The sequence below is a fragment of the Haliotis cracherodii genome, unplaced genomic scaffold, assembly GCF_022045235.1.
Source record: "Haliotis cracherodii isolate W230 unplaced genomic scaffold, xgHalCrac1.p SCAF_7, whole genome shotgun sequence".
Classification (NCBI taxonomy): Eukaryota; Metazoa; Mollusca; class Gastropoda; order Lepetellida; family Haliotidae; genus Haliotis; species Haliotis cracherodii.
Window position 1 is genome coordinate 7,900,996 of NW_027266330.1, and position 25,931 is coordinate 7,926,926.

A 25,931-nucleotide genomic window follows, 5' to 3' on the forward strand; every position below is an offset into this window, starting at 1 on the left:
GATATGGATTGTATCCAGCTCATCAACATCTGTTGTTATTTCTCTTACAGTGGAACACCGTATTTCCTTCAATAGACAGCATGGTAACGGTACATATTGTGAGTGTGTTCGGGCATTGACATAAACCAGTGGTAATAGGAGACCCAGTGTCTGTATCGTCACCATAGTTACGGGTTTGTTTGCACTAAGTAACGTTCCTCCATCACACGTGAGGACCGCCTCCGTGGTCTAGTGGTACAGTGTCCGCCCGGAGAGCGGAAGGTCCGGGGTTCGATCCCCGACCGCGTCATACCAAAAGACGTTAATAGATGGTACTTGTTGTCTGGCGCTCGGCATTAAGGGGATAAAACAAGGACTGGTCGGCTCGGAGTCAGAAAACTGTGTCTGAGTGGGGTATTCATGTTAAACTGCGGCATGGTATCTCAGTGAGCTAGCACTATAATTCGGCATCAGTCCGGACTAGTACAAGCAGCCACACACACACACACACACACGTGCATGCACGTCGCTATATAAGTGCAATGATTTTGGACCCGACGTTAAGTACCATTTCACCTCTCCTCACCTCTCACGGTTTGCAGAGTAGTTGCTTTTTTAACATACAGATCCACCTTGTCTAATTACGCAAAGTAGAAATCATGAGAAACTGACAAAGGGGAGAGGTCATTCCTTTTTCGGAAACAAAAGATTCGGGTGATTTTTCTGACTTAAACCATGTTATTTATGGTTGATGAATAAGTTCTCTATAATTCTGCATTATGAGCTATAGTTGTGTCCGTTGTGCATGTTTAAAATGCAGGTTAAAAATAGCCAGTGGATTCCTGGTTCAGAAACTGCAGAAACGATCGCGTGGCGTCACCATAATGGTCAAATTGACTACAAATGGACATTACCCACAACTGCTGTGTGTAGGTGAGTGAGTATGGTTTAAGGCCTCTTTTAGCACCATTCCAGCAATATCATGGAGCAGGACACCGGAAATGGGCTTCACACATTGTACCCATGTGGGGAGCGGAAGCCGGGTCTTCGACGTGACGAGCGAACGCTTTAACCACCGACCACCTACCCGACCGCCCCGGGACACAGTGCACACGAACACGTGAAAACTGACGATGTGTCTTCACGGGTTCGTCACCATATGACACAGACGTCTCGATACCACTCGACGCAGTTTGACATTATTAACACAGAATCTATTAGAAACTCCGTCTTTGTTTCTGACCTGCGTGCATTCGGGGCTTTGGGTGTTTTCCCCGGCGTTTATTGGAGGAAATACGGCAAACCATCACTGATGTTCATTCACTCGGCTGGGAAATACAAACAAGAAATGTTAGTCAATTATAATTTGTCAAATGCTCCAGTTATTTCTTGTGAGATTCACCGACGTAACACACGCATCATGCTTATAGTGAAGCTTATGAGCTCACAGGTATACGATATTTTGGAATATATACACCAAATTACAAATTATTCAAATTTGATAGTCATTTAGTGCATATATTTTACCCTGTATCTTATGTCGAGTATTTGCAGGTTACTCTCATGAAATTTCGACTTTTAACAATGGCATTTTTTGTAAATTTATTTTTTCCGAATATCCTGAATATAGACTACTCCATTTTTGATAAGAACAGTTTTTATCTTTCCATGATGCACAAAACTGATTAATAAATGTGTCAAGTATATTTAAATTGAAAGAAATAATGATTATCACTATCCAAATGTCATAAGTATATTTTTAAGGCAATGTAAAATCGGTCCGTGTCGATGTCTGCACCTTCTTGAATATACATTAAGAGTCATCGTAATCATTCCATGCTTGACTTTTATTGACCAGAGACGATTGATAGAAGTTTCCCGAAGAACACATTCAGAACACAATCGACCAACATCATCCACAGTTCATGAAGAAGATTTTCTCAGACGTGACGTACAGTGTGAGGATGATGCGTCCAGAACCGTTGCATTCTTGCTGAAAGATATTAAAAAGAATCCCCAGATTGGTTCAACGTTAAAATACGAACATGGCGTTTCTGATTCCTTCACCGAGTTATGACAAGTAATCGGACTATATAACCGAGATGTTCCGAATGTCTCGGTGAAACTGAAGTAGGCTCCACAGTTCTTATTTCTTGGCTACAATGTCACCATCGAGGTCGATCCCTGTGATTTTGTCTTCAGCATCCAGTCTCATTTCTATCGTTCCGATGTCCTTCAGTGGGTCTTTGCCGGCCTTGCAGCCCTCAAGGAAGACGTACTTTGGCTCGTTGTCATCTTTTTGGATGACGTACTTAAATGTGCATTTCGGGTCTTCCTTGTGCTGCCTCATCACTCGATACTCTACGAAACCTGCAACAAATGAAGTGGTGAGTGAGTATAGTTTTACGCCGCTGTTAGCTTAAAGTTTAAGTTCAAGTTCTTTATTTCACCAAAACCGCTCACAGTGGGACACGATACAATTCAGTTATTATATTTATACCACTCCACATTTGCCAAGGGCCATATATGTGATTAAATGTTGCTAGCTGGTTCCTTAGAACATGTTGAGTAGTGTATTAAATGAGGCAGTTTCATAATACAAAATTGGTACTAATGGTACAATGATATGACAGTTGTCAAGTGAGAGCTGTTTTAACAGGTCAGTGGTAGTATGTAATAATATATACCATTATTATTTCCTTATGAAGATATAAAATCATGATACCAACTTTAAATTTGTAAAACAATATTCCACCGACAAGGGTATGTAATAGCGAGGGGAGATAACTATGTATCCCAATGGGTGCCAGTCGAGTTTGGACTAGATTGTCAACAGATCCAGTGATTGACAACATGGGCTTCGATCCACGCAATCGGGATACGATTATATGAATTCACCAAGTCAGCGAGCCTGGCCACCTGATCCGGATAGTCGCCTCTAAAGGTTGCCGAAGACCTCTTCTCACCCGGGTACATCTTCACGGGTACATTTTCATAAGCACCACGTATAAGATGGGTGCCTCGATCACGTTGACCCCCTTAGGATGACCAACACGGTCAAATCATGAAACATCCATTACTCAGTGACCGTTGGATTTGAACAACGACCAACTGCCTCCGACTGTGTTCCGGGGGCATGGGCGGGCCAATCATCTGAGGTACCGCAGAGCAACAAGCCTGAAGTGATGCAGGTCTCAGACTTTTACCACTTTGGTGAAACCCACGAGCATGGGTATGGTGCTGACAACTAAGAAACACAATCGGAGCAAAACAGTATTCCAACCCACGGTCATAGGTTTCTGGCGAGACCAAGGGACTTAACTCTACGTTGCGAATTGCGGAGCCTTAGACGACTAGGCCTGTCGTGGTTCTCTTGAATATGAGCTTAAATGCTTGACATTATTAGCTGCAAATCAGTTCTAAGGGTCGGTTCTTCCAACACAGTTGTGTAGTTTATGGCCGCATTGGGGGATTCCATTTTACATGGTATCCAAAATTCTGTTCTTGTGGTATTTATTGTGAACGTGTATTCCTCTTCTTGTTTGTCTGCTTACTATACTTTCTCAAGTTGGAAGTACCCGTGAAGACCAGGGTTAGAATTGGCCTTCAGCAACCCACTCTTGTCGTAAGAGGCGCTTTTCGGGATCGAGTGGTCATGCTATCTTATTTGGCTGATGCATGTCGTCGTATCCCAATTGCGTAGATTGATGCTCATGATGTCAATCACTGGATTGTCTGGTTCAGACGTACTTACGTACATACCGACATCAGAAAGCTTGAATATTGCTGAGTACGGCGTTAAATGACACACAAATAAACAAACAAATAACTATTAGCAATAGTGATATAATCCCTTTTACTCAACCAAAGTATGGTTAATTATGACTTACATTATTAGTGTGTGAACCATTATGCTGACGTCAAGCACGACAGTTTACGAACCGGATTTCGATTTCGGTGCGCGATTTTGATTGGACTATGCATAGACTCGTTAATCCAGCCAAAATGTAACTCCATGATACCAGCCTAGTTCGGCAAGGGTGGAAACTGGACTTTTATAGTCAGTTAACTCTCTTGCCTCGGGAAGATGGGGAAATCACACGAATCTGTTGATTCCGGGAGTATAATCAACGAGCACTTCGAGCTCCATTTCATTGATTCTATTTCGTTTATCCTACTTACGGAGTCAGTCATGTCTTTTCAGCAATCTGCCCGTATGTGAATATGGAAAAGGGTTACAATTAAGAATAGATCCTACAACTCAATGCTTGCTACATGGAGCCGGAACATAGGATTGGATGGTCAGACTCGAAGCCTCACCTTCCCGATACAAGGGAACTATCTGACCATAAAGGCCAGTTTCCATCTAGGCTGGAATTATGGAGTTATATTTTGGCTGGACTAACGAGTCTATGCATAATCCAATCAAAGTCGCGTAACGAAATCGAAATCCGGTTCGTGAACTGCCGTGCAGATTTCCGTCAACTTAGGATTAACAGATATTTTCCAAATCGTTTCATATTTTTAATTGACGTGCTCGCGTGATTTGATGCTCTTCGTGAAGTAAGACCCGTTTTATAACAATATAGATCTTGATTATTGATCAGATCGTCTTAACGCCCCCATTTTGCTTGACACAAATGCAAGTGGTATGAGAGGTGGAATCTGATTAGTCGATAGGAGGGATATAAAAGGGAAATAACTCGTAATAGCCACTGCCGGTCCTACGATCGAGCCCAAAAATTCCATCATAGTTTGCCAAGGGTGACTTTTAGAGTCAGTTACCTCCCTTGCCACGGGCGTTCACCATCGGTACAGATTAGTCGTATGTCCTCATCCAGTGACACGTCCATGATGGTGCACGGGTGGGGTGATTGGTGAGGGGAGAGAGAGGATGGAGATTGAAACCATTCAATAATGTACATTATTGTGTCCTCGTCGTACACTGTTGCTTATAAATACATTTAATACTCGTTGTTTAATTGTTTCAATGGAAGCGCATTAAAATCACTGCGTTCAGTGGTAAGAGTGCCTGCGTCTGTGAATCTTCATTGCTCGGAGAGGAAGTACCATTAATATTTCTGTCGCATTGTAAATTAAAACGGATGAAGCTGCGGTAAAATCGTCATATAATTGCTGACATACACTCTACACAGCAAAACGGTTTGGGTCGGACGGGGGTGGATTTAAGGGGAAAACGTAACCGTGCTGTTACAGAGCCCACAAGCGAGAGGAATCGCGCGACTGTGTTTCTCAAATGCAGGTATATTTTAAACCCCGAGCGAAAAATCATTTGCAATCAACGTCGGGGCTCGTTGAATCTACTCTCGGTATCAACAGACTCTCATAATTTTCCCATGGCATCAAAACGTTCTAGAAATCATCCCGTGAAGGTTCGGGTAGAGAATAGGTCTTTAGCAACCCATGCTTGCCGTTAGAGGCGACTGACGGGATCGGGTGATCAGGCTTGTTGACTTGTTTGATGCATTTCATCGAAATCCAATTGCGTGGATCGATGCTCATGATGTCAATCACTTGATTGTCTGGTCCAGACAACGCATAGATCTACGCAATTGGGCTAAATATGAACAAAACAGGAATGGTTATTCGTTGGTGATGTATTTGATCTTAATTTTCTTAGGACTTATGCTTGCCGTAAAAGGTGACTATGCTTGTCGTAAAAGGCGACTAACGGGATCGATTGGTCAGGCTCGCTGACTTGGTTGATGCATGTCATCGATCCCAATTGCGTGGATCGATGCTCATGATATTAATCACTGGATTGTCTGGTCCAGACTCGATTACTTACAGACCGCCGTCATATAGCTGGAATATTACCGATGCAATAAACCAATGTTATCATGAGTGAGGAGTGAGTGAATATGATTTTACGCCGCTTTTAGAAATATTCCAGCAACATCACGGCAGGGGAACCAGCCTTGGGCTTCACGCATTGTACCCATGCAGGGAATAAAACCCGGGACTTCGGCGTGACGAGCGAACCCTTTCACCACTAGGCTGCCCGACCGCCCCTCCAAATTTTAAGCTCAATCAATGACGTGTCTGCTTGATCAATTAACAATATATATGAAGTTAAGTGAATATGAGTTTAATGAATTAATGTCTTCTACAAATATCAATGTACTGAAGCCTTTGACAGCGTATATATTCCATGCAAAGAATTTTAGAAGTGATAATGACTTAAATAAGTAGAAATCAATATGTCCACCTACTGTCCACAAAGATATGTACTATAGGCCTATGGCCTTTCAGTATTTCTGAAATAAAGATTAATTGATTGATTGACACCAGGTGTTCGCAAAATATAAAAATGTTATATTGAGAGCACTAAAGTCTAGACACCTATTGTTCCAAATGCTTGTGACCAAACCAAGGCGTAACCTCTTAGAGACCGAAATATGACATCGCCATGCAGCCCAATTGAAACTTTATTTTTTTCAATAACCTCATCATCACAACCAGAAAACATAGTGTACTGGATACACTTGAAATAGAAACTCCTTTTTACAAGCAGAAGTCGGTTTGTTATTTAATCTGACATGATCCTTCCAAATGTACTGTCTCGCACCCGCTTCATGTGAACATTAGATTCTACGTTGATTTAGAAAGTGTATATTCGCTTCGATGACTTTCTATGCCAATGATAAGATGGACGTGATTGCCTGCCGTTACGAGTACATTTTATGAAGCGGAGTATCCAATATTGTATGTACGAGTATGTCCGTATATGGAATATTGGATGTACATGTATATCGACTATTAGATGTATATCGAATATTGAATGTATGTCGAATTAGGATTTTTGATTTAAACTTATTTATTCACAAGGAGTGAACGGGATTGGGGGACAAGTTCTTCCAACTTAGAATGCCCTCTCCCTGGTATTTACAAAAAAGTCACAATTTCAAATTCAATATATCTGCATAAAACATAAAACACTATAGAGAGAGAGAGACAGAGAGAGAGAGAGAGAGAGAGAGAGAGAGAGAGAGAGAGAGAGAGAGAGAGAGAGAGAGAGAGAGAGAGAGAGAGAAAATGTTGTACTTATAAAATGTTGTGCCTTAAATATAGCTTCATTTTCTGTAACAACGTCGAATTAGGAGACAAATCTGCTGTTTTGAAATTCGATGCAATCTCTCTTAAGATTACATACGTCTTATCTTTATCTAGAAATCAGAAGTATCTAACCTACCATGGGGCTATTTCAAACACAGTAGGCTGATCTCTATTCTACCATGGCGGCAAGAGCGCTTTGAAAACGGTGCTCTTTCGGAACACGTAATTACATATTGGTAAAAATGTCCACTATCTTCTAAAATTCCGAAAAGGGGTCAAAAGTTATAATTGTAACAAATATTACTAAAGTTCAAGATTAAACTACTCACAGTCTTAGCTAGTTCATAATAACTACTCAAAACACATAGATTTTCAAAAAGACCTTGTCAAAAAACCCTCCAAAGATTTCATCGCAACCTATTGCATATTTGCATGCTTCAACTCAACCAAGTTGTTTCTTGGAAATCACCGCGACAAGACAATTCGTGGAAATCAACATGACATCTCCCGATGTAGTGGTAACAACCTTTAGAAATAGAGAACACAATGCTGAACGAATATTTCTCCAAAAAACTTTATTGAATAACATGATTATATGTATTTTGAAGTTGTAAGTGTGTAGCAGTTGGTTTGAAATATCTCCTCAACAGTAATAAATGTTAAGAATGATTTCGACTCGAGCTTCGACCTCGCTGAACTTGTGTCCTGTCCATGGCTGGCAAAAGGTTTGATCGCGGTGACAGTGATATGTACAAGTTACTTAAACCTCGAGACAAATCCCGATCGGTAGTTATGTTCAACATTAACCCGATGACTGACGGAAATGATCCTACTGGCACAAGTATTGCCAGTAGTATATCTGAATACCGCCGTTTTTTTGCTGCAGACGACGACACGAGAGAGACTGCCCCCATCTGTGACCGAGGATTATGTGGCCCGGTTCATGTGTAGGAATTGTGTAGGAAACAGATTCCATCATTTTCGATAAGCTGTTCTTCTCATATCGAACGTATTCAAAATTTCTGGTGCATACGTACATGTATTTTTTAAAGACATTAATACATGCTTAAAGTCATGAGTAGCATTGCCACCATTCGCTGTGCATATTAATCGTGTGTTGCTGCACAGTGAATTGATGCCTATAGACATTGTACATCATTTTCCAAATCCCCATCACCCTCTGAAGTCATAGATCACAGCCTATTTTATCATTAGTTTGCAGCTTTCCTATACAACATAAGCAAGCATGGATGACACGGCCCTGTGAAACAACATAGGACGTAAGATGTATATCCTGTCAGTTAAACATGTAACCTGTAGAATCCTAACTACATGTAATCATGTAGTAATATCTTCCATCGGGTGGCATTTCGTCTGCTGCACGTATCGTTTTAGCCCTTGCCAACAATAAATAACCGAAAGCAAATTGCTTTGACTACATGAACACTTCCCTCTATCATTCCTCCAAGACATCAGCTTCCTATAATGTACAATGTAATGGACATAAAAATGGCATATTTGAATTGAGCTATACATGTAGGTGAAACGGAAGCTTGCTCGCAACATTCTTAAGAATTAAGTTTATGATTTCAGCTTGTGTTTAAAATATATTTTATAATATTATTCCCTGTTATAAATATATACATAAGATAAATATTAAAGAATCAGATGTCTGTGAAGAATGTGGTCAAGTGAATACATCCCAACACCATTCATTTTACTGTCATAACGTCAATAGATTTTGGAAATCCAATGTATTTTGTGATATTTCAAAAGCTGTTTATTCAGATTTAGTAACACGGGATTAATGCCACTGTGTCTTTACAGGGTTCATACTAAACACTTCTCATTCTCAATCATTTAATTATATATTATTATTAGCGAAATTGTATGTATTTCGCTCAAGAGTAAAAGTTAACTATTTTCTGTTTATTTTGTAAAAGAACTCAAGGATATATACACACAAAGCAACAAAGCAAACGTAAGGATAATGTAGATTTAATTAGAAAAATAGACTTAGGCTTAGAACAAGTTGTTTGATAAATTTACTGTTATTTTGGTACTTCCTATTCTAAGTAATATCAATATTACACCAAGTCCTATACCTCTCGCCTTGAGAATCTGTAAGGGTTAATTGTAAAACTGTGGCAACTATCTTGAGAATAAAAGTTAACATTTAAAAAGATGATAAGAAAAAAAGGTTTATGATTTGAAAGAGCTATTTCCGAAATGCACTAATTAATGCCTGGGCTGTTCATTATACTGAATACAAAGATTGGTTCCAGACTGACATATTGTCAAATATTACTCTGAAGCAATTAATCCAAGATGGCCGCCAAAGCCACGGCGATAAAAAATAAATGGCACATCATGGCTTGCAGACAACAAAGAAGGATAAGATAGTTAAGATCTATGCACCTGTATGACAAGATTACCTTCGCTGTCAGTTCCATGCAAAGATAAATGTACATAATTATAGATGACTCTTCCAACCAGATATACATGTGCACGACAACGCCAGTTCAGTCGTGGTAACTTGATACATGCCCCACGGTTAAATGAGAAGGCATAGCTGGTGTTATACAATTTATACTTACCATAATCAGAACACAAAACACATAAACAAACTAAATCAGTTTATTTATAAAATCTAGGTAACTGCACTTGAGCGAGATGTTATGGAACTCAAACACTTCAAAAAGCTTAATAAGCATAAGACCTGTGAATGTGATACAGTAAGTTTCTTTGAAGAAATAATAGATGTGCTGCAAAGAGTCATTAGGAGTTTAGATTATTAAGATGCACTAAATATAAGATAAGAAAAAAGCATTATTAAAAACACACAAAGGCTGCTCTGGGAAAAGTAATTACCCAAAAAATCTATACTGTGAACAAAGCAATTGAAATTGCATTGTCCTATTGAAACTGCTCTGTTTCGAAAAAGTTATTTATACTATAAGCATCTCACATTGAATAGATTAGGAACTTTTGATGGATACAGCATGTATTTGATCTCTATAAGTAATAAATCATCATCATAGCAGACACCTAGTACTGCAAGTAAAACGACAGGTGCAGACTGACGTCATTTGTGCTTCAAATTTGTGATGGTGAATGTGAGCTCCAGCTGCAGTGTGTGCTCGAGTTCTACACGAAACTGTCCGTTGATGCGCTTGTTTGCTTATGTGAAGCACAATACACACATTTGTACGACTAACGTCAAACGACCATTAGAACATGTCCTTGTCACTCAAGATGGTTGCGAAATGTCCGGCGGTCGTGTGTTTGCTTAGTGTTTCCATGCCCCTTAAGAATAAGAATAAGAATAATGTATATATATATCATAACTTATGACTTGTACGGTGTTATTGTAATTTAATTAATATTTATGACTACGGTCCGTCGTCACAGATATCCTCTTCTCCAGAAAAAAACATAGTTATATATCAAATATGTGTGACGACGTGGTTATCAACAAGTACCATTTGGATCACGTGGTCACTGAGAGTCAAAATCTTAAGTTTGACAATAGAGCATGTACTGCCTATAACCCCACGTAGAATATTAGAAATGTTATTGGTTGCTTCCTAGTCTTCCTGATTTTATTTATTTGAACCTTTGTATTATGACGTTGGATTCTACACTCAGACTCTAGTCAGAATAAAACATCTTATATTGATATTGTAGCCTCTGTGGTGTTGGAAAACATTAAAGCATCTTTAGGCCTTTCAATTCTAACCCTCACTTTAGTTCAAAAAGTTTTGCCGATGAGACGTTGAAATCTAACACACTCGCTCATATTGGTCTCAATAACATTTACAACCATTTACTACTGTGTTTTAAGCTCTTGATGTGTAATATTGCTCATTGAGGCATGTTAAGACAATGTCCCCAACCCAGTCCTAAAAGGCAAACACACGTTCCTCCCCTTCTCACACGCTGTCTTGAAGATCGAGATAAATTAGCTCCAATAAAACTTGATGAAAGTGAATATAGTAGCTGGCTAAACGGCCTCTACTTCTTAGAAACAATTTCGCCGTCCAGGTCGACGCCAAGGACGTGCTTGCCCTCCTCGTCCAGCTTGAGCTCCGCTGTGCCGATGTCCTTGAGGGGGTCCATGCCGATCTTGCAGCCTACCAGGTATACGGCCTTGGGGTCGTCATCCTCCTGCTGGATCAGGTACTTGAAAGTACCGTACGGATCCTCCTTGTGCTGCCTCATCACCTTGTACTCCTTGTAACCTGCAACAAAGGGAGGTAATAATCAGGGGAGGTAACTTCAAGGAAGGGAAGTAACTTCAAACAAAGGAGGTAATTGGTTTGGATAACCGTCGATAGTACACTATGCAATGTATATTCAAGATTCGATGTCATTCAGATTTAAAAAACATATTTTATGTTTGTCGATCAAGTGAACTGAATACTATTTGCAAACGTTTTTTAAATATTGTGAATGTCATATTATTTGATAGGCCGTTATTTTGCAAATATATTTCGTAATATGTTGGCATCGTTTGGAAATCTAATGGTAATGTGAACGAAAGTTCAATCATTGAATCAGTAGAAAATAATAAAGATTATATGAATTAATTTGTTATGGGAAGCGAAGGATTTCCAACATGGTGTGAATGTTATTACTTGCATGACACCGTTTACACACACAGTAGTATCGATATTAAAGAAAACATAAGTAATTGTATTGCACAGAAGTTTACATGAATGGGCAGGTTTCATTTTCGAAATAATGTAGGTTCAGGGTGAAGACAGTGGAACGGCATACCCAATTCATGGAAATATTTGGTTAGCTGTATTCTTTAATGCATCAGTTAATTTAGAGTTGGCATTGCCCTGAGGAGGCGTTGTCAGTTGTTAGCCATGAGTATAGGGGTATCATTAGTTCACATTCATCGTAATTATACCAACCTAGATACATGTTTCTACATTAGTAGGACAAGGTGGTCCAACGATGTAAGAAGCCTCAATTAAGAGTTGTCTGTGTCTACACACAGGACGAAAAAAGAACGTTTCCCAGCCTGGAAAGAACATGGAAAACTGATCTTTCCAATCTTTCCAAACTACACGATATTAAACATTTTGAAGCCATGGTTCCAAGTAGATCATCACTTCTCTCAAACTCCCAAACATTCCCACAACTTTCTAAACATGATAATCTCTAAGGTTTTAAAATATGCTATTTCCGTTTTGAATTTTTTTATTTCTTAGAAGGGAAAATTTGGAAAAGAACACATTTCTTCCAGTGACTTGTCTTATCCGAGTGCACAACACACCTGGATTATTATCCCTAGTATCACAGTGTAATATCCATGATCTTAAGTTTCAATAGGCTAGGCGACACATATCTCCAGTCCAACCTAGCACACATACGTTCAGAATAGTCGAAGGAAGAAACGGTACGATAATTACGTTATTTTACTAATCATTATGTGGCAAGTAGGCTGTTATATACAGATCCATGTATGTTGAGATAAAACCCGCTTGAAACGGTTATCGTGATCACTCTTCCACAGGTGTGGCTTTAATCAACGACAAATATCTACACCAGATTCTTCGTTAATTGTCTTAATCACTCAAGTTATTATACGGGGTTTGATAAATGATGCACGTCCATTATTACTGCCAGATGCAAATAACTTCATTGTTGCACTACCAGCCGATGGAAGCATAAATCTACCAGCTTATCATTTATTGAATTCATATGCACGATGTTACCTCCAGGGTAAGCATTTGGAATGCATATATATAGCCTTTGGGTCGCGTTGTTTGCAATGTATAAAACATGTTGGCTGATTGGTGTGATATGCCCCACATGCGTTGGTCCATATCATGAAGGCATCGATGGTGTGCCTTGTGAAGCTGCGACCAGATGGATTGCGTTAAATGATAATTTAATGCATGTTTACAAAATTCATATTTATCCATCATCCCACATATGCAAACATCATCCTGTTTAATGGGCGTCGGGGTTAGCATAGTGGTTACAGCGTTCGCTCGTCACGGCAAAGGCCCGGGATCGATTCCCTACAAGGGTACAATGTGTCAAGCCCATTTCTGATGTCCATCGGATCGCCGTGACATTGCTGGAATATTGCTAAAAGCGGCGTAAAACCATACTCACTCACTCTTCCTATTCAATTGGCGTCCTCGTCATATGTTCACTGTTAATCATGTTGTTATAATGTCACCCTACTGTTATGATTTTACCACTCTTGTTGATATTGCTCATGCATAAATTGTTGTTAATGTTCATCCTGCACCAACCATATGTAATTCTGTACCAGGCTCACACGATTCTTTCCTGCTTGACAACGGTATAAGGATCTATACCCTCACATTCTATACTATCACATTATAGAAGCTTTTATCCATAAATCGTGTCCATTGAACGATTTCGACTTTCCGACTTTATAAAAAGCATATTATCATCTGACGAATGCCTATCAGGCACCCCATATGCCAGAAGTTTGTTTCTGAAATGAAATATGAGCTACAGCTGGAAAATGACCTGGGATTGCTAAAGGTTGGACAACATGCAACCATGCCACATGCAGTTTGTATTCATGTTTCTGACACCTAGATGCCAGTATGTAGTATAACTCCAACACATACGAGTAATGAAGCAATAGATTAGTGAATGGTGGTAAATATAAAGGTTTTTATAATTTGTCAAATTGTTACAAGAAATTTGTCTTACCATGACTGGTTCATCTCGGGCAAACGCCGTCTGGTGGCTCTCAACGGTCATCCAGGTGTTGAGGAATACATCAGGTATTTCGTATATCTAACATGAGTAGCACTTCTTGTTGTTACAGACAATCTGCATTATGGAAGGGCTTGCAGTTTTGTAGTGATTGCTGTTATGTTAGAGCAATGGCGTTGGGAGACATCAATATTTCGCGCCATGTTAAGATTTTGAGTATGGATATATGTCCTTCATAATATAGGTTTGGTCTTAGCACAAACCTACAAATTAAGAAACATCTTATACCAGTACATTTGTTTCCTGAATGAATTTGTTATATACATGGAAGTAACTCCAGCATGGTGATCCAGCAGATGGCCTGTTACTGGAATACACTGTGTGTGTGTGTGTGTGTGTGTGTGTGTGTGTGTGTGTGTGTGTGTGTGTGTGTGTGTGTGTGTGTGTGTGACGTAATATAACAAGTATGTTCACATTTTTGTGCTTGTTGTCTTCATAACCAATAGGTCATGGAAACTATGAACTATAAAGTGACGTACTAACTTACTCCACCATTTATTCATCCACTGATTCGTTGTGCCGTACAGCTGCGTCACTCGTTACCTATTTTAACCTGTGTACGTATTTATTTCCATTGCTCTCTGTCTGTCTCTCCCTCTCTTTCTTTTCTCCCTCTCTCTCGCACTCGCTCTCTCTCTCTCTCTCAGTCTCTCTCTCTCTCTCTCTCTCACACACACGCACAAGAAATAACACACAAAGACTGTTTCCATCTGTTTGCAAAATCTTCTATTTGGAAGTTTTGCTAATTTGCAAATTCTACGTAGGAACACACGACACACAACTCTGCTGATACTAGGCATAAACACCAATCTCGGGGGCTAAGTATCTAAAGAAGGATCCACTCTGTTGCACTGGAGCCGTCATCCCCGAGACAGCTGGCGCTATGACTGACGTGACGATCGACGTAAGGGGAGGTAAGGGGAATACTCATTACTAGGGTTGATGGTTGGAGACATGCTCGATAGATAGATAGATAGATAGATAGATAGATAGATAGATAGATAGATAGATAGATAGATAGATAGATAGATAGATAGATAGATAGATAGATAGATGTCTCAAACCATCAAAAAACTGTGAAACAGTGGCTTGAAACATTGAAACATTATGAGGGACGTGTGTGTTCCGTCTACACTAAAGGAAATGGAAGTAGGCACTCAATGCATGGAGAACAAACCTACATACATCCTACCAAAACACACAATTTTCTTATAATACACAAAGTACATATTTCATCAACACATACATTACATTAAAATGAGAGATAGGATCATGTTTACATTTTCGACTGAACACATGCAATATGTTTTAAAGTTGATAATGGATATTGATGCAACTGTCGCGAAGTACATATACTAATCAAAACAAGTTAAGGATCACCCTTTATTGGATGGTTGTGTGTTGTAATACGCAGCAACCATGACATATTAACAATATAAAACAATCGGGTGTTCTTTAACTTAACTGAATAGTACATATGCTGAGTGACAAGTGCCGGCAGTAGTTATCTATATTTCACATAAGTATGGACTGACAATACTTATTTACTGGTCTGCTCACAGTACAATTAGGGTAACAGTGCTGTGCACACGACCTGGTGGGCAGCGTGGGAACACTGTTGAGGCCACAGGTGTCTGTCTGTGACTGATACTCACCATCACCTTTGGCTGCAACCTCCACAGCCTGCCACTTGTCTCCATCCAAACTGTCGATCAGGGACTCCATCACTCTGGAATAAAACAATGTTATGAGAACAAGGATTCCATGACGACGAACATGAAAATGATGATGATGGTGATGAGTGAGTGAGTATGGTTTTACGCCACCTTTAGCATTATTCGATCAATATCACGGCGGGGGACACCAGAACTGGGGTTAAAAATTTGTACCCATGTGATGAATCGAATCAGGGCCTTCTGCGTAACGAGCGAACAGAAGAAGAAGAAGAAGAAGAAGAAGATGATGATGATGATGATGATGATGATGATGATGATGATCAGCGATAACAGCAATACTGAACAACTTAAGCATCGTTTCCCAGCTCAAAGCATCGTTTCCCAGCACTACATATCGCAATGTTTTCGAGCGAAATGAAGCTTGATTTAGCAGATGGTCTCATCAGTTTTAAAAACAAACAGCAGTAAATTTACATGAGCTCCCGTAGGTTGCTTTGGGTGTTGTTAGTAGAGTGCAAGGTGACCCAGCCCCGAGACAGCAGACAGTGTGAATGCACTATCTAGATGCTGGCATTTGTCGAACTATTGGTGTACAACAGGCGCTTGTCCCATCGCAGATACTGCACAACAAACAGATGTTTACCTTTGGATGCTTATAAGGAACGTATCCTTCTGCCGGAAGGCATACATGAAGGTATGGAGACACACTGTGTATCGGGCATGAAGCGAGCGTGAGTAAGTTTGCTTTAGCGCGCATATCGAACAGTATTTCAGTTATATATCAATTTCATGTCAGCTTGACTTTGGGTCGCAGACGGTGAGACAGACAGACAGAAATGATGCAGGTCTTTGAGGAAACCAGCAGACATGGATCTGGTGCTGAAAGTGCACATAATCAGGATGAAACTTGCATTGAACATAAAACGTCAACCCCAGAGAAAAAAACACAGATTTTCCGCCAATGCTATTGAGCGTAAATGCAAAATAACTCATAACTTATTTGAATGGATCACTGACAATTTGTGATGGCACCAGTTGTTCGCGAAAATGGTAAGCATGTCCTGCTCTACCTTTCACAACGACAGGCCATAATTTGCATAAAAAGTAAGTGGTGGTTGTCTGACGCCGCATACCAGCACTCTCTACAAAGACCGGTTGGTTATATTCTCATGGCCAGGTAACATTCTAAGGTAAGCCAGCGGTATTCTGGCAATGTCCATGTTGCATTACGGACGAGTGATACTTTGTGTAAACATATGTTTCCTGTCGTAATGTTGTTGTGTGTATGGATGAAGCTGTGTGTAAATAACTCGTTGGTCAGTTCTGAAATAACGGGAGACGACGTGGTAATTGATGTGTAATGGCAACGCTAACTTGATAACCTTTTGTCAACAACAGGCTGCCATACAATAGCATTCCTGCTGGTAATGGCTCTGGCTAAAAAGTACACTCAAGGATAAATGTACTACCTCGGCAGCGCTTTTTTGTTTGTTGTTTAACGCCGCACTAAGCAATATTCCAACCATATGACGGCTGTCTGTAAATAATTGAGTCTGGACAAGACAATCCAGTGATTGACATGATGAATATTGATCAACGCAACAGGGATACAATGACATGCATCAAGCAAGTCAGCGAGTCTGACCACCCCATCCCGTTAGTCGCCTCTTACGACAAGCACAGTCGCCTTTTATGGCAAGCATGGGTTGCTGAAGATCTATTCTACTCCGGATCTTCACGCAAACCGGTAAACCAATGTGCTGCTTCATAGCAAACACATAGTCTAGAGTACAGTTTATGTGCTAGGATATCGTCTGAGCTCAATACACATAGAATGAAACTACGTAAATCCTGGGGGTGAGGGTAGCCTAGTGGTTACAGCATTCGCTCGTCGCGCCGAAGACCCGGGTTCGATTCTCCACAAGGGTACAATGTGTGAAGCCCATTTCTGGTGTCCATCGCCGTGATATTGCTGGAATATTTCTAAAATCGGCGTAAATCCATACTCACTCACTCATAACGCCAATCGGGAAACATTTTCGTTAAACATTTATGTATAACTACAGCGACCTTTATATAAACCAATGATTCGTTCACCCGGCCATTTGATAAGCAGGACATGTTTCACTTTGAACTGTTCAGTCCGGATAAACGGGTGTTCAATGTGTTAATTTGTTGTTGTTGTTTTTTGTTAGTTGGATAACACGGCAAGATTCCGGCTATATGACAGCAGTCTCTTAATATTCGAATTTTGACCAGACAAACCAGTGATTGACATCATGAGCATCGATCTATGCATCAACAAAATCAGCATAACCACCTGATCCCAATCGCCTCTAACGACAAGCACGGGTTGCTGAAGACCAATTCTAACCTAGCAAATTCTAACCAATTCTAACTGGCGATACATGTGAATTTTACGGAAATATATTATTAATATTATAAACATTTAAATGTCATAAACATATGACTGATATATTCATCACAAACACAACAGCATACGTCTTAAGCTTTTCTATCAGGACGCACGTGTGGTGAGACTTTTTCGTACAAATCTCAACTAGGAGTAAGACAGCGACCAATTAAGAAGACACGGCGGAACGTGTGATATCATAGTACCGTGACATGCATACACGTGTGTGTGTGTGTGTGTGTGTGTGTGTGTGTGTGTGTGTGTGTGTGTGTGTGTGTGTGTGACTGCTTGTAATAGTCCTGACTGATACCAATTTTATAGTGCTAGCTCACTGAGATACCATGCCGCAGTTTAACATGAATACCCCAGTAAGACACAGTATACTTAATCCGAGCCGACCAGTCCTTGTTTTATCCCCTCAATGCCGAGCACTAGGCAGGGTATCAATAAGCACAATATTTTAACGTCTTTTGGTATGACGCGACCGGGGATCGAACTCAGGACCTTTCGCTTTCCGGTCGGAAGCTCTACCACAGAACTATGATAACCGTATATAATACATATCATCGATTAATCGTTTCTTGTTTGTTTCGTTTTTAGCTACCACCAGGCATTGCTCAAGGCAAGTTTAGTTGCATATATGTTCCTGATATGTCTGACATTATGTTATATACATACTGCTGACATAGTCATCCAAAACACAATGGTACCTGTCATTCAGAATTACCTTTTGGACACACGTAAGGTGATACGTCTTCATACATATCTCATCTTGGAAACGTAGTACTGAGACACGTACCACACATACTATCATAATACCGTGAAGCTTGCAGTACTGTGTTGGCAGCAGAAGAATGACAGGATATGTCAGTGCATGTTAGTGTTACTGCTGGTATATGACCCATTGTCACACACACATTGTCACATATGACGAGCACTGTACTGATGACAGACAGCGCATGTGTTGATATTCCTCAATGTTACTTCACCATAAGTTGTTTCTAATTAACGAGAACCGTCAGAAGAAAAACTGGCCACTTATTTGTCAGGTTCCTTTGGTGCATCATTGTATGTTCTCCTATGCTGTAGTCAGCAATGATGTTCATCCTATTTTCATCTCAATGATCTAGAAAGGGTAAAGTGTGGTTGACAGCGTGAACACGATCTGTCTACGGACGTCGTATCCTATGATCAGCAGAGATTACAAAGTTGTTGGGCGTTTGTTCTACCTCGAATATCCACTGGGTAGTGAGAGCTGAGTGAATATGGTTTTACGCCGCTTTTGCAATATTCAAGCACAATCACGGCGGTGGACACCAGAAATGGGCTTCACACATTGTACCCATTTTTGAGGTCCCAGCCCGGGTCTTCAGCTTGACGAGCGAACGCTTTTACCACTAGGCTACCCGACCGCCCCTCTCATTGGTTGAATAATGTTCTTATTGTTATAAATAACCTTGAAATGTTTCATGATTTTAACGTATGAGAACATTTCTTGATAATGATCTTTTAGTTTCATATCATTCCCAAATGAGAAAAAAAAACTTCATTCTGCGTGGTGATATGAATACCACTTTATTTGAATGCCGTCGGTTCCAAATATTGAATACTCAATAACACCCGCAAGTCTGACAACACATTATGGTAATGTCAGACGTAATTAATATATACACCTTTTAGTTTTCTAAATGCGGGAGACTGGGTGATAACACGTTGGAGACCGCCTCCGTGTTGTAGTTGGTAGCGGGCCTCCCCAGAAACCGGACGGGCGGTGTTGTGATCCCTGGTCGCATCAAACAGAAATACGTTTAGATATGGTACCCTGCATGGCATACGCACACACACACACACACACACACACACACACACACACACACACACACACACACACACACACACACACACACACACACACACACACACACACACACACACACACACACACACACACACACACACACACACGCACGCACGTATACAAGCACGCATACAAGCACATGTACACACCCACCCATACACACACACGCCTACACACACAAGCAGGCACGTCGCTACGTCAGTGCAGTAATCGTGAACACGTCGTTAAATCCCTTTTCACCTCAACTCAACTGTAACATGACGTGCCTCAGGTGCAATATGTGGAGCGCATTCATTTTGTCACCGACGCGCTTTTGACTTGATTATTGCTAAAAAAAACACTAAACCACACATACAATCTATGTTTGTGTGTACTAACACAAATTGTTTATGTACTGTGTGGTGTTTGTCCTCGATAGTAAATATATTGTCTGCACTATCGACAAAAGACAAGTGCAGATACCCTCCATCACGGAAAATGGTTTCGTTATCTCTGTTAAAAAACCTCATGTTCTACATCATAACACCCATGTGTCTGAACGTGTATATCATCAAGTGGACATATTCCTGATCAGATAATTCGGCCAAGGTACTATTCCTGCTGTAAAGTCGATACCAACGTCCTCGTATATCTGCGAACCCTTTGCCAATCTCATGATTATCATGTACCTCAGTGTGAAACAACAACAGAGCGGTGACTCGTTTCAGAATACATGTTATCTTCACGAGGATCCTATACGTGTCATTAAATACACACCTCCTTAAGCACAAATCTGTCACAGAAACCTCTGCATCGACCAAGAAGCGATTCCGCTATAAACAACGTGTTTAAATAGAAAAAAAAACACAATCCAAAGCGTTTGTGGAGCTGGATATTGTTTCAGATGACGTTGCAATTTACCGTTTCTACGACCGGAGAGTTTTTTCTAATTCTTCTCACATGTTTGATGGTAGACTGATATTTATATATAGAAAACTACGCTGACTTACACGCCGTGCAAAACAATGCCGACCTACGGAGTGGTCGCTGAAATTGGTTTAGCATGCGCCACAGAGGTGTTGAAGATATTGTGTTTCTCATCGCCTTCCGGTATCTAGTATTTAACATTTACGGGTCAGGTTGGCTCTTGTGAAGGATTGTAACCTTGTTCCGTTTGACTGAGGAACATGCTCCCCACATTGTTCTCATTTCCCAACCTCCAGAAAGAGCATGGAAAAAAGCTAGACTAGTCGCTTGGTTATTTGGACAATGTTTTTTTCTGGGGTTTTGCATGAAGTGATTTCAAGGCAAATATACACTGACCACAAAACATATGGGCGGACGTTCCTGTACGGTAATTCCCCGAGTGGTTGTTACTAAAAGTAGAAATATTTCGATGTGTAATGGTATGGATGTGAATGAAGGATACTAAGGGTACTTTCTTGATAATATGCATGCTACTCAACGGAAGATAAGAACACAAAAACATTTTCATGCGACTAAAGTAAACCTGTCATGCACATCAACAGGAGATATGAAATATTCGTGTGCTCTTTAACTTCTTTTGAGTAGTATATGTGGTTGCCTCGTCTCAGTATCAGCCTGTACCTATTTTGCCATAATCAGTGTACTATTCAGTATAACTGGACACCTGGATTCTCAGCGTATGTTTCAGTTTAACTGGACACTTTGATTCAGTGTGCGAATCAGTCTAAAATGGAAACTTTGATTCTGAGTGTGCGAATGAGTTTAAACTGGACACTTTCATTCACAGTGTGCGAATGGACACATTGATTCTCAGAGTACGATTCATTTTAAACTGGACCTCTTGATTCTCAGTGGACGAATCAGTTTAAGATCGATACCTTGGTCCTTAGTGTACGATTAAGTTTATATTGGATACCTTGGTGTACGATTCCGGTTAAAATGGACATCTTGGTCTCCAGTGTCCGTTTCAGTTTAACTGGACACCTTGAATCTCAGTGTACGATTCTGGTAAATGTAGACACTTTGATCTTCAGCGTACGATTGTTTAAACTGGACACCTTGATTCTCAGTGTACGATTCTGGTAAATGTAGACACTTTGATCTTCAGCGTACGATTGTTTAAACTGAACACCTTGATTCTCAGTGTACGATTCTGGTAAATGTAGACACTTTGATCTTCAGCGTACGATTGTTTAAACTGAACTCCTTGATTCTCAGTGTACGATTCTGGTAAATGTAGACACTTTGATCTTCAGCGTACGATTGTTTAAACTGAACACCTTGATTCTCAGTGTACGATTCTGGTAAATGTAGACACTTTGATCTTCAGCGTACGATTGTTTAAACTGAACTCCTTGAATCTCAGTGTACGATTCTGGTAAATGTAGACACTTTGATCTTCAGCGTACGTTTGTTTAAACTGAACTCCTTTATGCTCAGTGTACGATTCTGGTAAATGTAGACACTTTGATCCTCAGCGTACGATTGTTTAAACTGGACACCTTGATTCTCAGTGTAGGATTCTGGTAAATGTAGACACTTTGATCTTCAGCGTACGATTGTTTAAACTGGACACCTTGAATCTCAGTGTACGATTCAAGTAAATGTAGACACTTTGATCTTCAGCGTACGATTGTTTAAACTGGACATCTTGATTCTCCGTGTACGATTCAAGTAAATGTAGACACTTTGATCTTCAGCGTACGATTGTTTAAACTGGACACCTTGATTCTCAGTGTACGATTCTGGTAAATGAAGACACTTTGATCTTCAGCGTACGATTGTTTAAACTGGACACCTTGATTCTCAGTGTACGATTCTGGTAAATGTAGACACTTTGATCTTCAGCGTACGTTTGTTTAAACTGAACTCCTTGAATCTCAGTGTACGATTCTGGTAAATGAAGACACTTTGATCTTCAGCGTACGATTGTTTAAACTGGACACCTTGATTCTCAGTGTACGATTCTGGTAAATGTAGACACTTTGATCTTCAGCGTACGATTGTTTAAACTGGACACCTTGATTCTCAGTGTAGGATTCTGGTAAATGTAGACACTTTGATCCTCAGCGTACGATTGTTTAAACTGGATTACTTGAATCTCAGTGTATGATTCAATGTAAAGTGGATACCTTGGTTCTCAGTGTATGATTCAGGTAAATGTAGATTCTTTGATCCTCAGTGTATGATTGTTTAAACATGACTCCTTGAATCTCAGTGTATGATTGGTTAAACATGACTCCTTGAATCTCAGTGTATGATTGGTTAAACATGACTCCTTGAATCTCAGTGTATGATTGGTTAAACATGACTCCTTGAATCTCAGTGTATGATTGGTTAAACATGACTCCTTAAATCTCAGTGTATGATTGGTTAAACATGACTCCTTGAATCTCAGTGTATGATTGGTTAAACATGACTCCTTGAATCTCAGTGTATGATTGGTTAAACATGACTCCTTGAATCTCAGTGTATGATTGGTTAAACATGACTCCTTGAATCTCAGTGTATGATTGGTTAAACATGACTCCTTGAATCTCAGTGTATGATTGGTTAAACATGACTCCTTGAATCTCAGTGTATGATTGGTTAAACTGCAGGACTCTAAATTTACGAATCTGTTGAAACTAGAGACCATGTCCCCCACAGAGTACATCCCGCTTCCTATTTAAGGCATGACCTGGCAGAAGACTGTGCTTCAAAAGTAAACTTTGGCTGTCGACTCCGAGATACCGTACATACATGTTTCTGTCGTAAACATGGCTACATGGTTTGGCAACGCAGAACACATTGAGATAACACAATTATTTATGAAAGGGCTGTTAACAGGAAGGAGGTTCTGTCATACGTGAGTGAGCGAGTCCGGTTTAACGCTGTTTAAAAATTCTACATTATTTACGTTATATCACAAACTGTTGGTTGATGTGGGAGGAAAACCCGAAGTGGTATAAGTTCCAGACGTTTACAACTTTCGAGAAACCAACGAATACACTGTGGTGCTAACAAACGTAGATACATAACATAGTCGAATCGGGATTCGAACCCGTGATCATAGGCTTCTGGCAAGCTTGATGGACGCATCTCAGCACTGCGAACTGCGGCATCTCAGACCGTGGCCCACCCGTGGCCCCCATATAGTGTTAGCTTTGTTCCATGTCAGCTAATATGGCTTATCTGTTTATGCGGAGAAGCGCTGACATACACACACGCTGACTTTTACTTTATTGCATGGAGTTCCTCTTCATATTATTTCTGAACAAGGTGATATTTACATATAACCATAAACAATCTTGTTTGAAATTCCGATGCGCGTAAAACAATGGGCTCTCCCTGTACATTTTACAATTGGCGGTTAAGAAGGCGATCAACATTCCTCTCTTGAAAATATTCAACTGGAAACGGTAGTGTGCATTTACGTCACAGGATCCCGATATAGGGTAATCAATCATTTAAAAGTGGAAACGCCTTGCCCCGAGAAAAAAAGAAGAAGCAGTTCCCTCGTTCGGTGAATCTTGAAAGCTGTTGAAAAAACTGAATCTCGGTTCACAGTGTTGGAGAGTGTGCCATGTGCTATTTGATACCTCTAAACTTAGATGAGTGAGGGCGAGTTGGGTTTACCGCCGCTTTGAACAGTATTCCAGTTTTATCACGGCGTGTCAGCTTGATGTGAGAAGTTAGCCCGAGTGATGTAGGTCCTACCATTTTAGTGAAACCAAAAGCATAGGCATGGTGATTATAAACATAGAAACATAATCGGGGCGAATCGGGATCCGAACGCATAATTATAGGTTTCTGGCGTTCCCATGGGACGCAACACTGCACAACTCTTGTCATATGGATGCTTTTAATATATTTAACTATCTCACTTACTGGTGGAAGAAAACAGATTGGTGGACCTGTCGAGTGTATTCTCTGCGTCAGAATCCTATGATTCGAATGTCAGATTCGCAATGATTTTGCTTTTAGCTTGTTAGCATCATACCTGAGCTCGATATACACATATCCTCTTACACCAAGCTGACACGCAGTGATATTATAGAAGACTGTTCAAAGCGGCGTTAAGCCAACTCACCGACTTGTAACATACCAGAATTGAATGTCAACCCCCTTTTGGTTCGCAGGATTCGAGGGGGCTAATTAGCGTGTTTTCGTGACGCATAAGTGTGGTACGCTGGATGCAAAAGAATCGTATTTAGTACGTATATTCAACATTCCAACATAGTAATGGTGTACGTAAATAAATTCTGTGTACATTTTATTTCTTTGATATTTTTTCAGTAGTATAAATATATATCTCACTGTCAATGCTTTTGGGATTTGTGTTAAGTAGTATCCAGGATTCAGTGGAGGGTGAGGTTGACATCGTCAGCAATGACCCAGGTGTCGACGCCCGTGGACAACATTGCAACACAGGACACGGTGTTTCTGGGCCCAGACAGGGTTTTGTTTTCTTCCTTATCTTTTTCATGATCAGCAGACATAAAACAGCAAAACATGACCAATGCACCTGTTTTTGCAAGTAAGATCTGTGTTCTGCCAGTCAACTTTTGACAGGTTTTTGTTTTGCTAAAATTGTTTCGTGTGGCAAGATTGTTTTCTATGTAAGTGCCAAGATTTGCTTTAGATATGAGAATACAACCGGATATTTTGTCTTTTAAGAAGTTCAACAAGCGCAACCAGAGAGGAATTAACAGCTTATTCAAGTTTGCTTTGAAGGGAAATAGATCTGGAAGATTGTGAAGAGCGAATGCCGTCTTCACATCTTTTACTGGAGTTCAGTTTTGAATTCAATGCATTGCTTGGACGTTTCTGTCTGGTGGGCGTCGAACGATGCTGTCGGAGTTTATACTGACAATGTTACGGGCGCGAATCATCACGTGACCACTGTGTTTTTCACGAGCTGTTTTACACAAATCGAAGCATCCCCATGGGATTAATTATACAACATGTCACGAAGGTAAAATGGGATTTAACTATCCCTTCCCTCACGCAACATGTCACGAAGAGGCGAAGTTAGGTGAAATGGGGTGTAACTATACAACACGTCACGAAGGTGAAATGGGGTTAAACTATCCCATACTTAATGCAACACGTTACGAAGGTGAAATGGGGGTAAAACTATTTCATCCCTCATACAACACGTCACGAAGGTGAAATGGGGTTAAACTATCCCATCCGTCATACA

General features: G+C 40.3%; 1 protein-coding gene across 4 annotated transcripts in view; it reads right to left on the reverse strand.

Annotated features, from left to right (window-relative positions):
* Positions 1–1,083: 1,083 nt before the first annotated feature.
* Positions 1,084–25,931, reverse strand: part of LOC139447419 (uncharacterized) — a 66,981-nt gene continuing 42,133 nt past the window's right edge. The window contains exons 1-3 of one of the 4 annotated variants that reach the window (XM_071228757.1): positions 16,153–16,219; positions 15,489–15,562; positions 1,084–2,349 (exon numbers count right to left, since the gene is read on the reverse strand). In XM_071228757.1, the coding sequence (XP_071084858.1) occupies positions 2,126–2,349; positions 15,489–15,562; positions 16,153–16,199 (345 nt within the window). In that variant the 5' untranslated portion in view covers positions 16,200–16,219 and the 3' untranslated portion in view covers positions 1,084–2,125. Of the gene's footprint in view, positions 2,350–9,680; positions 11,298–15,488; positions 15,563–15,983; positions 16,058–16,152; positions 16,220–25,931 lie in introns of those variants that run through there. The other 3 variants (XM_071228756.1, XM_071228759.1, XM_071228758.1) reach the window with 3 other exon arrangements.